The 12,564-nt window shown below is 38.7% G+C and overlaps 3 protein-coding genes across 4 annotated transcripts in view; 2 read left to right on the forward strand and 1 right to left on the reverse strand.

The window, feature by feature from the left end:
• ehmt1b (euchromatic histone-lysine N-methyltransferase 1b) overlaps positions 1–883 on the reverse strand; it is a 33,401-nt gene extending 32,518 nt beyond the window's left edge. For both annotated transcript variants that reach the window (XM_086053576.1, XM_086053575.1), the window contains exon 1: positions 742–883. In XM_086053576.1, coding sequence (XP_085909702.1) covers positions 742–762 — 21 coding nt within the window. In that variant the 5' untranslated portion in view covers positions 763–883. The remainder of the gene's footprint in view (positions 1–741) is intronic.
• A 4,511-nt stretch (positions 884–5,394) lies between these two features.
• LOC147135190 (microtubule nucleation factor SSNA1-like) lies at positions 5,395–7,931 on the forward strand. The gene is made up of 3 exons (XM_086054332.1): positions 5,395–5,788; positions 6,394–6,593; positions 7,747–7,931. Exons 1-3 carry the CDS (start codon positions 5,737–5,739, stop codon positions 7,837–7,839), a joined length of 345 nt encoding a protein of 114 aa, XP_085910458.1. The 5' UTR covers positions 5,395–5,736; the 3' UTR covers positions 7,840–7,931.
• Positions 7,932–8,130: 199 nt separating this feature from the next.
• LOC147135191 (microtubule nucleation factor SSNA1-like) lies at positions 8,131–12,272 on the forward strand. Its single transcript, XM_086054333.1, has 3 exons — positions 8,131–9,523; positions 10,576–10,775; positions 11,019–12,272. Exons 1-3 carry the CDS (start codon positions 9,472–9,474, stop codon positions 11,109–11,111), a joined length of 345 nt encoding a protein of 114 aa, XP_085910459.1. The 5' UTR covers positions 8,131–9,471; the 3' UTR covers positions 11,112–12,272.
• Positions 12,273–12,564: the final 292 nt, after the last annotated feature.

Raw genomic sequence — 12,564 nt, forward strand, 5'->3', positions numbered from 1 at the left:
GTACTTAAAGAAGAACAAATAAAGAGATGTTTGTTTAATACGTAGATAAGAACGATGCTTATGAGCCAATGCCATGTGTTTACAGGAGAAGCTGCTCAGCCTTCAGTGTTTATGTAGCTAGCATCGTGCTGCAAATGATACGTGGATTAACAGCCAAACATTGTAGTATATTTCGCCCAACTATTAAAACGTAATGACACTTCATTTTCATTTGAAGAAGATGCCAACACATTGCGTTTTTAAAACCGTCGCTTTGCTCGTATTTGTGCACAGTCCGCTAACTAGCAAAAAGCTAAACAGCGGTATGCAATTAGCCACCAAAAACCGGCAAAATTCAACACAGCCAAAACATGAACGGCGCTGGCTAAAAGGGCAAAAATGAATCCCGTTGTGGTTTATTTTGAAGGCTTAACGCAGAAAGGAGCATGATATTGCCTTGGACATGGACCATGTATGAATAAGACAGGGAGCTTAGCATAAAACGCGCCTGCACACGCCATTCAGGTTCCGGGGCGCGGGCGCAGCATCTTCCTACACGTACGGCTGCCCTCTCCGGTAAGCACAAAAGCAGGAGAGCACAGGCTGGCAGTGGGAAATGGACAACAAACAGACGTCTACATGAAGACAAATATCCCGCCCTGCCACGCTGCCTGCGCGAACGGTGGAGTAATACATTCTTGGTAACTGGGAAAGAACCGAAAAATGAAACAAGCTTGCAGTAGATAAGGATCACTCACTCACCTCGGTCTCTACCGAAGCCATGGTGCCTGGACCTAAGCTCCGCCCACATGCAATGACGTCACCAAGCTAGATTCTTCCCCCCTCCAAATGATGCGATATCACACCTGAAACTGTTCGTCTGTCTAGCTGTCTATCTACTTCGATCTACTCTATCTATTCTATACTTATATATATTTCATGTTTTGAAAAAAAAAACAGTGTCATTGAGTGAAAAATGGGCGATTTCGGTCGGATGATCCCTCATCATCAACATGCATTTAACGTCACGAGTATCTTCGAGTCTTTGCAAGCTACCTGAAAGCAAAACACGTGTTTTAAAGTTTAAATACATCGTTCATAATCTAATTAACTGACTGAAATTATATTTAGTATCAGGACAATGTAAGAAATCTCACACTTCTCTTACATCTACTTTCATCTTACCAGATGAAAACAAATCAAATAGAAAAACTCATGCTTCACTGGACTCCCGAGCCCACTTTTTCATGCTGCCATTTTGTTTGTAGCATCAAAACTGCCTAAATTAAAGAGATGATTTAGGCAGAAGATAGTGTTTTGGGGTTCTAATAAAAAGTGTTGAGATTGGCCAAAGACATAGGAAGAAAGTATCCTGAAGAAAGAATGATGCAGCAGTGGAAGGAGTGTAAAGTTATGCAGATATCACAATTCGGGCCAATATCTTGTTTAATATTGGTTTATACCCCTGGGATTTGATCAATTTGAACGTATTGTTCTGTGCTGTGTTTTTTTTTCTTTGTTATGCTGTGTTAATAATCAAATTTCTCTTAATTTGTCTCAAAATCTTTGTTCACCTAGCTATGACAGCGACATACAGGCAGAACAATTGAATACTTTTCCATTAGATGGCAGAATATACAAATAAAACACACCTGCGTATCCATCTGTTACCATAATACAACAAAACAAGCATGAAGTCAAAAGAATTGTCTGTTGTCCACCGAGATAGGATTGTCTTGACCATGAGAAAGAAAATGCTCTGGTCTGATGAGACAAAGATTGAACTCTTTTGGTGGGAATGTCAGGCATCATGTTTGGTCACACGCCCAATCCCAATCCCCACACTTGCACCCTTGTGCACCTCATTTGCGTGTTCCCGCCGAGGCTATGAGTGTGGAGGGTGTCCCAAAGTGCTCTGTAGCCCCTCCCCCTTGTTCCCCACTTCTGTTGAGACCAATAGGGTATGCGCGGCTTGTGGCTACTCGACTCTCACGAATTCCTCGATGAGCGGAAGTGTATCCAAGCAGCTTTTAGTTTTCAAAATAAAGGTTCACGTCAAAAGTTTCAGTTTGGTTGTTTCTTTAATAGCAAAATATAGCTAAATGTAATTTATATTTCAAGGTATATATGGTTTTGAGTTACGTTACAGCAATGAATAAGTTGAAGGAATGAATAAATTAGCTTGTGTTAACTTCTTAATGTAGGCCAAAGGAAGTCTGTCAAATAACCAAGGCCATTTAATTCTCTTTTTATTGTTGGCTGTAATGTTAGGTTGTTAGATTTTATATATTTTTATTATGCTCAGTAGAATTCAACTGGCCTGGCAAGGGTAATTGAAAAATAATAGACAATATGAACCACATGTCTGTACACCAGTTTTTTTTTTTCCCAAGATGTGTTTGTGACCATTTGGACTGCCCAAGAATTTGTTGTGTTTCATTAATATTGTTGATTGTTTGCTGCACTGCTTTCTAACATCTGCAAACTTGAGTCTTTTACAGTAATATTGTAAAAATGAGTAGAAATGTGAATATTGTTGCGATCCGGCAGAATTCTTGTGCCTCCAAATTTTTAGGAGAGAAAAAAAACCTTCAACGTTGCATCAGCATAGAGAGTAGGTGTGGACTAAGTAGTATAGATAAATGGTGGTTTTCGACCTGAGTCCAGTGATATTTACGTTGCTACTTGATTTACATTGTGTGCCCCTAAATATTCTTCTACCTTTTACAATTTCTTGACCAACACTGATGCATGTAAGTACAGTACATTTACTGTTGCCTCAAACAGGGACTGTGCGGAGAACATCATCGGCCTTTGTAGTCTGGGTGGTGGACAACAATGCAAGTCAGACAAAAGACGTTATTAAACCACAAACACACATCCACAGCTTGAGAACCCACACTAAGATCTTCTTCCAAAAAAAACCTCAGATGAAGCGCTAAGTTTCGCTCCAGGTTCCCACTGCATTTCCATTCTCTCCTAAACTCATACCCCTTTCAAGTTGTTGCCCTAGCAGTTCCTGTTCACTGCCAAAGACATACATGTTCGATGAATCATACATTCATAGTTCAAACATGACCTAAGAAAAAATATCATTAAATATTGTTCACGCCCTACCTCTAGTCATATTGTGGTCCTTGCTGCATGTGTACTGTAAAACATGAATAATAATTTCTAAAAAGTAACAACCATAAATTGATTATACTATATATGACTTCATTTTCAAATATGTGAAAAAGTGTAATGACATCTGTGAATATGCTATTTAGACAACACACTAGCCTCATCAAATAATAACATAAAATTGTTTTGATTCACTGTCTGTTGCATAGTTGTCGAAGTCAAAACAATACATTTTCAATACAAAGGGAATGATGTGGTTTTATAAAATAAAAATCAAACTTAAATTATTTTCCATAATTTAGCAGAACATGGGTAATCTTTCACAAAACAACACTCAGTATCATGCTGTCAACTAATTACTCGCCATGTGGCCAGTGATGAACATGAAGGTAATGTCTCTTACTGGTGAAATTTCTGGGGATGTGGCTAAAACCAAGCCCTGCCTACAAATAAATACTCTTTGCGTTTCGGTAGTGAATGAAATGGTAATGGTAATGAAAAGTTGGGACAGGTTTTTTTTACATAAAAACTTCTAATTTGAAAAAAAATCTACAAAATCAATATAAATCTTTCACAATACATTTAAAAGCAACCAAAATGTTCTATTAATGTATTTTGTAAATTGGCAAAAAAAAATTTTCATGAATTGAAATTCAGGAGCGGCATGGTGGTCGACTGGTTAGCACGTCCGCCTCACAGTTCAGAGGTCGTGGGTTTGACACCGGCTGTGTGGAGTTTGCATGTTCTCCCCGTGCCTGCGTGGGTTGTCTCCGGGTGCTCCGGTTTCCTCCCACATTCCAAAAACATGCATGGCAGGTTAATTGATCACTTTAAATTGCCCCGAGGTGTGATTGTGAGTGCGGATGTTTGTCTCTGTGTGCCCTGCGATTGGCTGGCAACCGATTCAGGGTGTCCCCCGCCTACTGCCCAAAGACAGCTGAGATAGGCTCCAGCACGCCCCGCGACCCTTGTGAGGATAAGCGGTATGGACATTCAATGAATGAATGAAATTCAGGAGTTAGAGATTGGGACAGCCACCTCCCAATAGGAAGTGACATAGAAAAGATGACATTTTATGCATTCAGTTTAATAGTATCTCAATTAATGCTTTGTGGTAAAATAGATCATAACAAGATATGACTAAATATGCAAGGTCTGAACACTTCATTGTTTTTTACAATTTGATTTTCATTGTGGGACTGCAATTTCAACCAATTCGGTAGAATGGCTCATATACATTGAAAAAGACTAGAAACAAAAGCACTTTAAATGACCAGCAGGGACTGAGGTGGGTCATTGTCCGGTCTCTTACCCCCAACCCCATAATTAATGAAATTATAGTTTTAATCTCATTTTAAACAGCAAAATTGCCAAAACAACCACCGGTGCCACCAAGTTTGATGACGCAGTAGTGTAAATTCATGACGTAACATGGACTGTCCCAATTCTGCAATTTTTCTACACTTGCAACCTGCACTCTCGAACACTACGCGTACACTTCAATGAGGACTGTATAGGTGCAAGTGTGGGTATTGGGATTGGGCCATAGTTAAATCATTTCTGAGGCGGGGCAAATCTGAGCAAGCAGACAGCGGAATAAACCAATCAGCAAAGAGCAGACGGGATGTCAAGAAAAAAAACCCGTCTTCTTTTGAAATAAATGCTTCCGGTGCGGTCAGCTGCTGGGTTTTTCTCGTCATTTAAAACTGAGTTAAATACTGAATGAAACAAACAACAGTACCTCCTGCACGTAATTTTGAATGTTATGAGGATGGACTTAGGTGACAAAAGTAGACAAGCTTTGACGTTCACCTTTATGTATTTAGACTAGACTAGTTATTCCTAAATGTGGTAATTCCACTAGTGGTACGCGCGCTTTCTCTGGTGGTTAATAAATTAATCACTGCCCAAGTCGTTGTATTTAACTTTTTAGTACAATACGTTTGCATTTAATCTTTCAGATGTGTTTGTTTTAAAATATATTTATTATCTATGTTTTATGTGCAATATATTTCAGTTGAAGCATTGAAGTACAAATGTTCATTTATTCAAGTGCTCCTGCATTATAATGTTGGTCATAATGGTCGTAATGCTGGCTGATTTTGAGTCTTGAATTCACCAAAGAAATATGATTTTAGAATGTGGGAGAAAGCAAGATTAGAATACCCGCAGAAAACTAACTCAAGCATGGGTGGATCATGCAAACTCCACGCAGGAAGGCCGTAAACATGAAACGTAGAACGCGTGACTTTTTGTGTTGTTTTCATTTATCTTATTCATTGCCCCCTTTCAAGTAAACGAACTGCTTAGTCTATAAACCATAGTAGTTACCATTCCAAGTCAAGAGGTGGCGGAAATGTACTAACGCAGTTTTCAATCGCCGTTAATCCACGAAGAAGTAAAGGCGGAAGTAGCAGCCAGTAAAAAGAATGCCGTACATTTCAAACGGCGGCTGAGCAAAACCCTTTTTATTACTTTATATTTTATTTTCATTCAATCACATATTTGTCTCATTTTTTGCCGGTGCTCCCTCTGAGAAGTCATAGGTTAGGCGGAACTCATCCCCATGCTTTGAGTTTGTAGTTGACAAGTTTAAGAGAACCTTGTTAACAACGGTCGTCAGCTGACTTAAGCATGGCTCAACAAGCTGCTGCTTTGCAGACCTACAACAATGAGCTCGTCAAGTGTAAGTTTATTTATTCATGAAGGTTCTGTAAAGTACGGCGATGCGTGTCAATAATATAGTGGCCTTTATTTCTTAGGAACTAGTCCACAACTACTTAAAGATCATCGTAAAAAGCCCAAATTGTCTAACAAACATGACAAATGTAGTCAGCAGATTGTACATCACATTACTACGTCCCACTGCCATGAACATTATAAGTAACGTGACCAAAAACAGCCCAACATTCAAAAAAGGTCAAACGCTGGGTTAACCTTTTCCATCCAAGAGCTGCATACAGAAAAACACATTTCTTCATCTTTATTTTTTTGCACTAAAAATAACTAATATTTTAGATCTTAAAATGCATCAATTTGCCTTGACACAATCTGTCAAAGTTTTGTCTTCTGAATTTTACACTTGGCATTCATTTAAATTCAATATTGGTTATCGGATTTAACCTCTGTAGATGCATGTAATTTATTGTGTTGTTCAAATAGCTTTAAAGTTACATTATATCCAGATCCATAAATTAGTTAGGATTCAACCGGACAAGACGGATGTTGCATTCAAGCTCCATTTGAGGCTGTATCGACACAATATTCTTTTTTCTCATTTGTCCCTCGCAGGTTTTGATGACCTGTGCTCAAAGCGGGAAGAATTGAGCCTTCAAATAAAGATGGAGGAAGAGGAGAAGGAACGACTCCAGCATGACATCCGCAGCCTCTCGGAGAAGCTGAGCAGAGTTAATGAAAGTCTGGCGCAAAAAATGGCTGCGCACAACACCATCGACCGCACCATCGCAGAAACGGAGGCTGCATACACCAAGGTGGTTGTCCTGATTAGCGTGACTCTCTTAAAGTTTCTCTCTTGACTGTTCTTCACACTATGCCTTTTTTACTTTTAATACTTACTGTTTACATGTACTTTTCAAGTGACACATCAGCTTACGTTGGGGTCAGTCCAAAGTGTTCCCCTCACCTCTTCTTCAATGTTTGAGGTGTGGTTGGAAATGGAAGGAAAAGACCCGAAAAGAACTGGGCGAATAATCAAAATGTATTTTGGATTTCGATTTTGGCCTCGCACAATCATGAAAATACTGTAATCGAAGAAAAACAAATATGATTCATGGCACGGTGTGTACATGCAATTTCCTGACGTCTATTGACACCCCAGTTTGAGTTTATTGTAAAACTATGCCAAAATAATTACACACATTGTTAAATACAACACTCTTTGTTACTTCTTAACAATCCTCACCATCTTAATGCTAGCACTCAAAGGAAAATTGTATTGACAGGATTAAAAAACATTCATCAAGAAAGGGATTTTACCTTCAAATAACATTCTCACACTCAAACAACAATAATACTTATTGTTTACCAATACTATTATTTTTTAACACAATATTAATCAGAATGCCATGTATAAACTACTGAAGGCGAACTTATTGCAAATAATTTTGGGGGATTGACGTCCTCTTTAATTGACTTCCTTGGAGATGTTGTTGACCAATGTTGTGTTGAGCTCCTCAAGTAATTAAAAATATACCACATTTTAGTTTGAAGAAGTAAGTTCATATCTAACCCAATACCAATTACTGGGTTAGTGTTACATAAGTAGGGTAGTGGGAAAGCATGGTAGCTTACTCATGATTCTCATTTGGACAAGTACTGTAGCTTGGAGGTCACATACGCAAGAATTCTCTGCTCGGTATATTTGGGTTATACAGTTTATGAAAGGAATTCAACTTAATTGCGGTTTTATTTCATCAATATGTTTTGAGCTGTTCTAAGTCCATAAGGAAAACAGTTGAGTAAGGCCCACCCTGCTGATGCTGAGCTCTTCAACTGGCCACACTCACTATGGCGACCGATCAAGGCAACGCCACTCTTATTAAAGAAAAACAACGCAGTTCGCTGTGCAAACACCGTCTTTGATCTGCTGATTGTTTCATGTAATTTCCTGCTCTCCTCCCACAGATCTTGGAGAGTTCACAGTCCTTACTGAGTGTCCTGAAGCAGCAGGCAGGAAACTTCAGTAAAACATCAGAGCCTCGGAGGAAAGAGCACTGATTTGCAGAGGAAGTAGTTCATAAAAGACTACATGGAACTCTTTCAACTTTTTAGATTTTTTTCTTTTTCACCAATAAATGGGCTGTCACTTATATAGCGCTTTTCTAATAAATATTAAATACTGTCCCATTGGTTTATCGCTGGACGTAGCATGTGTTTCATGAACATAATTTTCTCTAGAAGGATTGCGTCATACCAGTACTGTGGTTTTCAGTCTTATCGAGGCTCAGTCTTTATTTTTTCAGCTCAACTTTTAATAGCACTATACAAACAACCACAGTTGGAAAGTACTCACTCTTGTGAGGATTCTGTCCATACTCTAAAGTTTCCGTGCAGTCCAAAAACATGTTAGGTTCACTCACTAAATTGTTGAAAGCTTTTTTTAAAACAATTTTTTTAAAGAAATTACAGTAATAACATTCAGCCATAACGATTTGTTTTAAATAATCTTGCCAAGTGATTTTTGTCCTGTTCTAATGCCAGATCATTTGGCTTAAATTAGGAAATATATCTCTTACTTCCATACTTTTTTTGTTCCATTCTTCCTCAGACTGTGGCTCAAACACTAAAATGCATGTATTTTCTCTTTAAACCACATGGGTCAAACTCAAGATTTGGTCCACCACATCATATGTGTGGCCCGCAGAGGCAAAACATGTTTGTTGACTTAATGTTTTTTGCTAAAATATGAAAAATGCTAATTGCCTTCACTTTTAATAACGATGTATTGCAAGTATTTTTTTACAACCTCCCTTTTGAAATAAATTGAGGTAATAGTTTAACTTTTTTTTTTACTGGCTTCTGATTTAAGAACTATAATTGGCCATCATTTTTTTGTGTACAGGGCATTTAGTCATATGAAACGAATGGCGATCTTACATTTCTCTGGGTTCACGCTACAGTCATAACGGTCCAAGGAAAAACATAATTCCAATGTGACAAAGTCACGCACGTACGATACCACTCATCTGAAAAGGGCTAAACCCAAAATAATGCTTGTCATGTAGTCACTCACTACAGATATCAAGCTAGTCTTGACAAAGGTTTTCAACATTAGTAAACCTTCCACTACTACATGATTACCAAATAAACACATTTCTACAAGTCAGAAGTTTTGAAACACTTTTTCATGCCATTGAATGGAAAAGTGTCTGCATATTTTGAACTTGTAGCGTACTTATTAGGAATAACTAAAAACCCCGCACACACTTTTTTTTAATGACCACTAGTACGCTTCTATATTTTTTATGTTGGCCTTAATGAGTTGCGTAAAAAGTTTTGACAACTGGCATTGACGTAATTGCGCAATGACATCATCACGTAATGGCAACGTCATTTGGCAACTTTTAGAAACAAATATACTGTTTTTAATATCCCGATTATTTAAAATGTTCAGTATGTAGACATTATAAATGAATACCTGGCAGTTTTTTTCTTACACAGTCTCTTTTTGTGCAGGGAAGGGTAGTCGCCGATTCTTGCCTTACACCAGCTCAAAGTCCAAGCCGCACTTTGCGTGCTCTTTGAGATGTGACATCAAAAAGGGAAATTATACACGTAACCGTAACGAAATAGAATGCATGAGCCGTGTTCCGTTCACACGCAGTTGAAGCGACGTGAGAGAAATCCGCCATGAGCCAACAAGCTGCTGCTTTGCAGAATTACAATAATGAGCTCGTCAATTGTAAGTGATCATGCTCAGTGTTGTCATCAGAATGAATTTTATATGAACCATTCATCATGAATGTGTGTAGTAAATTTTGTTAGTGTATCCAACAATATCATTCAAGGACCTCTATATATGCAGGTTAATGGCCCTGCATTTCCCCCACTCAACACTCGACTGCTCAATTGACGATGATGTTGATGATTTATTAAGTAGTTTGATTGCAGTTGCATAGCAAAAGGCGTTTTGATTACTTGCAATTTCCACCTATTCAATTATCTCGTCAACATTTTTAATAGAACAGCCCCCATTTGCCATCTCTGGTTCCACTTTCATAGGGATAGCAATCTCGGTTTTGTCACTCAGTGTTGCCTCAATTGCATTTTTGGGTGTCAGTGCATTAATAAAGTTGCATATCTGACGTCAACAACAACTTAAGCCTTTTTTTTTTTCTGTTTTGAAAAAAACATGGGTCTTAAGGATAAAGAAGGGCCGTTTAGCAAAATTAACCTGTGAATGCAATGCACCTTTTGTGAACATTGTGTCTGATGGTGTGCTGTAATAGATTTTTGTAAAATTAAAATGTCAAAGTCTAGATCGACTCAAAGTCAGGACTACAGAATCAAACTCACAACCTAATCTGTGAGGCCAACGGGGCTAACGGTTAGCCCATTAGGACCTAAGGGTTTAGCTAACCTAACCACTAGTTTCCATGCCACCTCATTAAAATTATGTTCCACTTTTTCCTATGTTGACATTTTCTTTTCATTTAACTTATATAAAATGTAGATATTGTGTGATGTTGATGTATTACACATCAGGGAGTGCGGAAGACAATCGAAAAACTTCTTCAAATGACTTTTTTTCCATTTCTCTTGCGCTCACTCACTTTTCACAATGCCATGCATAACACCTTACAGGTTTGATCAAATCAGTGAAAGGGCATCCAGGTGGAGTAGAGTTAGTACAGGGATGGACAGGCCTGGTCCTCGAAGGCCACAATCCAGCACGTTTTAGACGTTTCCCTCCTCCACCCACCTGATAATCAATGTTTTCTGTCCCCTCTTAAGGTATTGAGGACCTGTGCTCCAAGCGGGAAGAGTTGAACCGTCAGATCAAGCTGGAGGAAGAGGAAAAGGAACGACTGCAGCATGACATCCGTGTTTTCTCCGGAAAGTTGAGTAAGGTCAATGAAAGCCTGGCGCAAAGAATGGCTGCACGCGCCACCTTCGACCGCACCATCGCAGAGACCGAAGCTGCATACACCAAGGTGGGTGGGAATATTTTACAACGAGTGTTTTTACCACATAGAGATCAGCACTGTATAGTATCTCACAAGTGAGTCCACCCTTTACATGTTTGTAAATATTAGGTATCTTTTCCTAACTGAGTCAAGCCCACACCTCGCTAATTTTGGAAAATCAACTAACACGCCACTGCCACTTTTACTAAAGTACAATAACGTGTTTGAGCTTCTATATGTTTCATGTCATTAGCTGCTCTTCTCCCACAGATCTTGGAGAGCTCCCAATCTCTGCTGAGTGTCCTGAAGCATGAGGCCGGAAACCTCAGTAAAGCCTCAGAGCCTCGCAAGAAAGAACACTAATGCAGAGAAAGTGGATCTCAAAAGACTGTGCTTCAAAAGAAATTGTAACATTTGACTACTCGTGTTTTAAAGGTGACAAAACAGGCACGTTGCAGGTGTTTCCTTTCATGCTTTTAGCTCAACATTCTGAATGAGATGCCATATGGACAATAAAAGCACTACAGGTATACAGTATCAGTCAAAAGTTTGGAAACACCCTCTCGTTCAGTGTTTTTTTTTTTCATTCATTTAAAAATTTTCCAGAATTTTACATTAAAAGTCATAATACATACTGTAAGTCACATTATGAAAACGTATTGATGGAATTATTTGGTCAACAAAAAATGTCAATCAAAACAGAATGTTTTACGTATCAATTGAAATTCTTCAAAATAGGCACCTTTTGGCCAGATATCAGCTTTGCACATCTGGGTATTTCTCGGTCAGCTTTACGGTCTAGATGATGCTTTGTTACCTGGAATGACTTTCAGTTCACACCTGTGCGTCATCAAGGTAATAGTTTGAATTTTTTGACCCCTGAATGTCTTTGAGATTATTTCAATTTGAAGGTGTTCCCAAACATTTGACTGGTACTCTATTTGTAATATTGTACATACATTGTAATGAGATCCAGTAGAAGTGCTCTATGAAAAATGTTACCTTTCCAATCATCAGTTTTGTTTTGCACTGTCAGAGCATAGTACATAGTAGGAAGTATAAGTGCTCATCAACCCAAAAATTGGCTTTATGTGTTCTATGCTTCTCCACTAGTCTAAACACGGCATTGTGATTATTAATATTTAATTTGCTCAGTATGAAAACCATTTTCAGCCATCTCAGGGGGCGGCCATATTGTCACGGCTCACCTGTTTTTTGAAGCTGAGCCATGATTGGTCGTAACCTGAGCCCTGAGTAACTGATTTCATTTTCAGTTGACAGCAAGTGACAATATGGTCACCCCCTGAGATGGACAAAAACATGTGGAATTTACTACCTAACTCATATTCCACAAACACAATATCAATCAGAATGTCGTGTTGAGACTAGTGTGGCTGCACAGAACACATTATTGTAAAGAATTTTTTTGGGGGTGGGGTTACTTCATCTTTAAAGTGGAAGTCAACCCAAAAATGTTTTCAAGAATATGTTCCCAGCAGGCCCACTAGTCCAAACACGGCATTCTGATTAATATTGCGTTTGTGGAATATGAGAAATCTACTTGTTTTTAGCTAGCTCGGGTGGCAGCCATTTTGTCACTTCTGTCGACTGAAGATGACATCAAAGTTGCTTAGGGCTCAGATAAGACCAATCATGGCTCAGCTTCAGAAAACAGGTGAGCTGTGATTGGTTGTTATCTGAGCCCTGAGTAACTTCGATGTCATCTTCAGTCAACAGAAGTGACAAAATGGCCGGCCCAGAGATGGCTAAAGGTGGGTGCATTTTGTTTCTTAACTTATATTCCATAAACACAATA

Source organism: Filicampus tigris, chromosome 15, assembly GCF_054856515.1.
Source record: "Filicampus tigris isolate MCC_2025a chromosome 15, RoL_Ftig_1.0, whole genome shotgun sequence".
NCBI lineage: Eukaryota > Metazoa > Chordata > Actinopteri > Syngnathiformes > Syngnathidae > Filicampus > Filicampus tigris.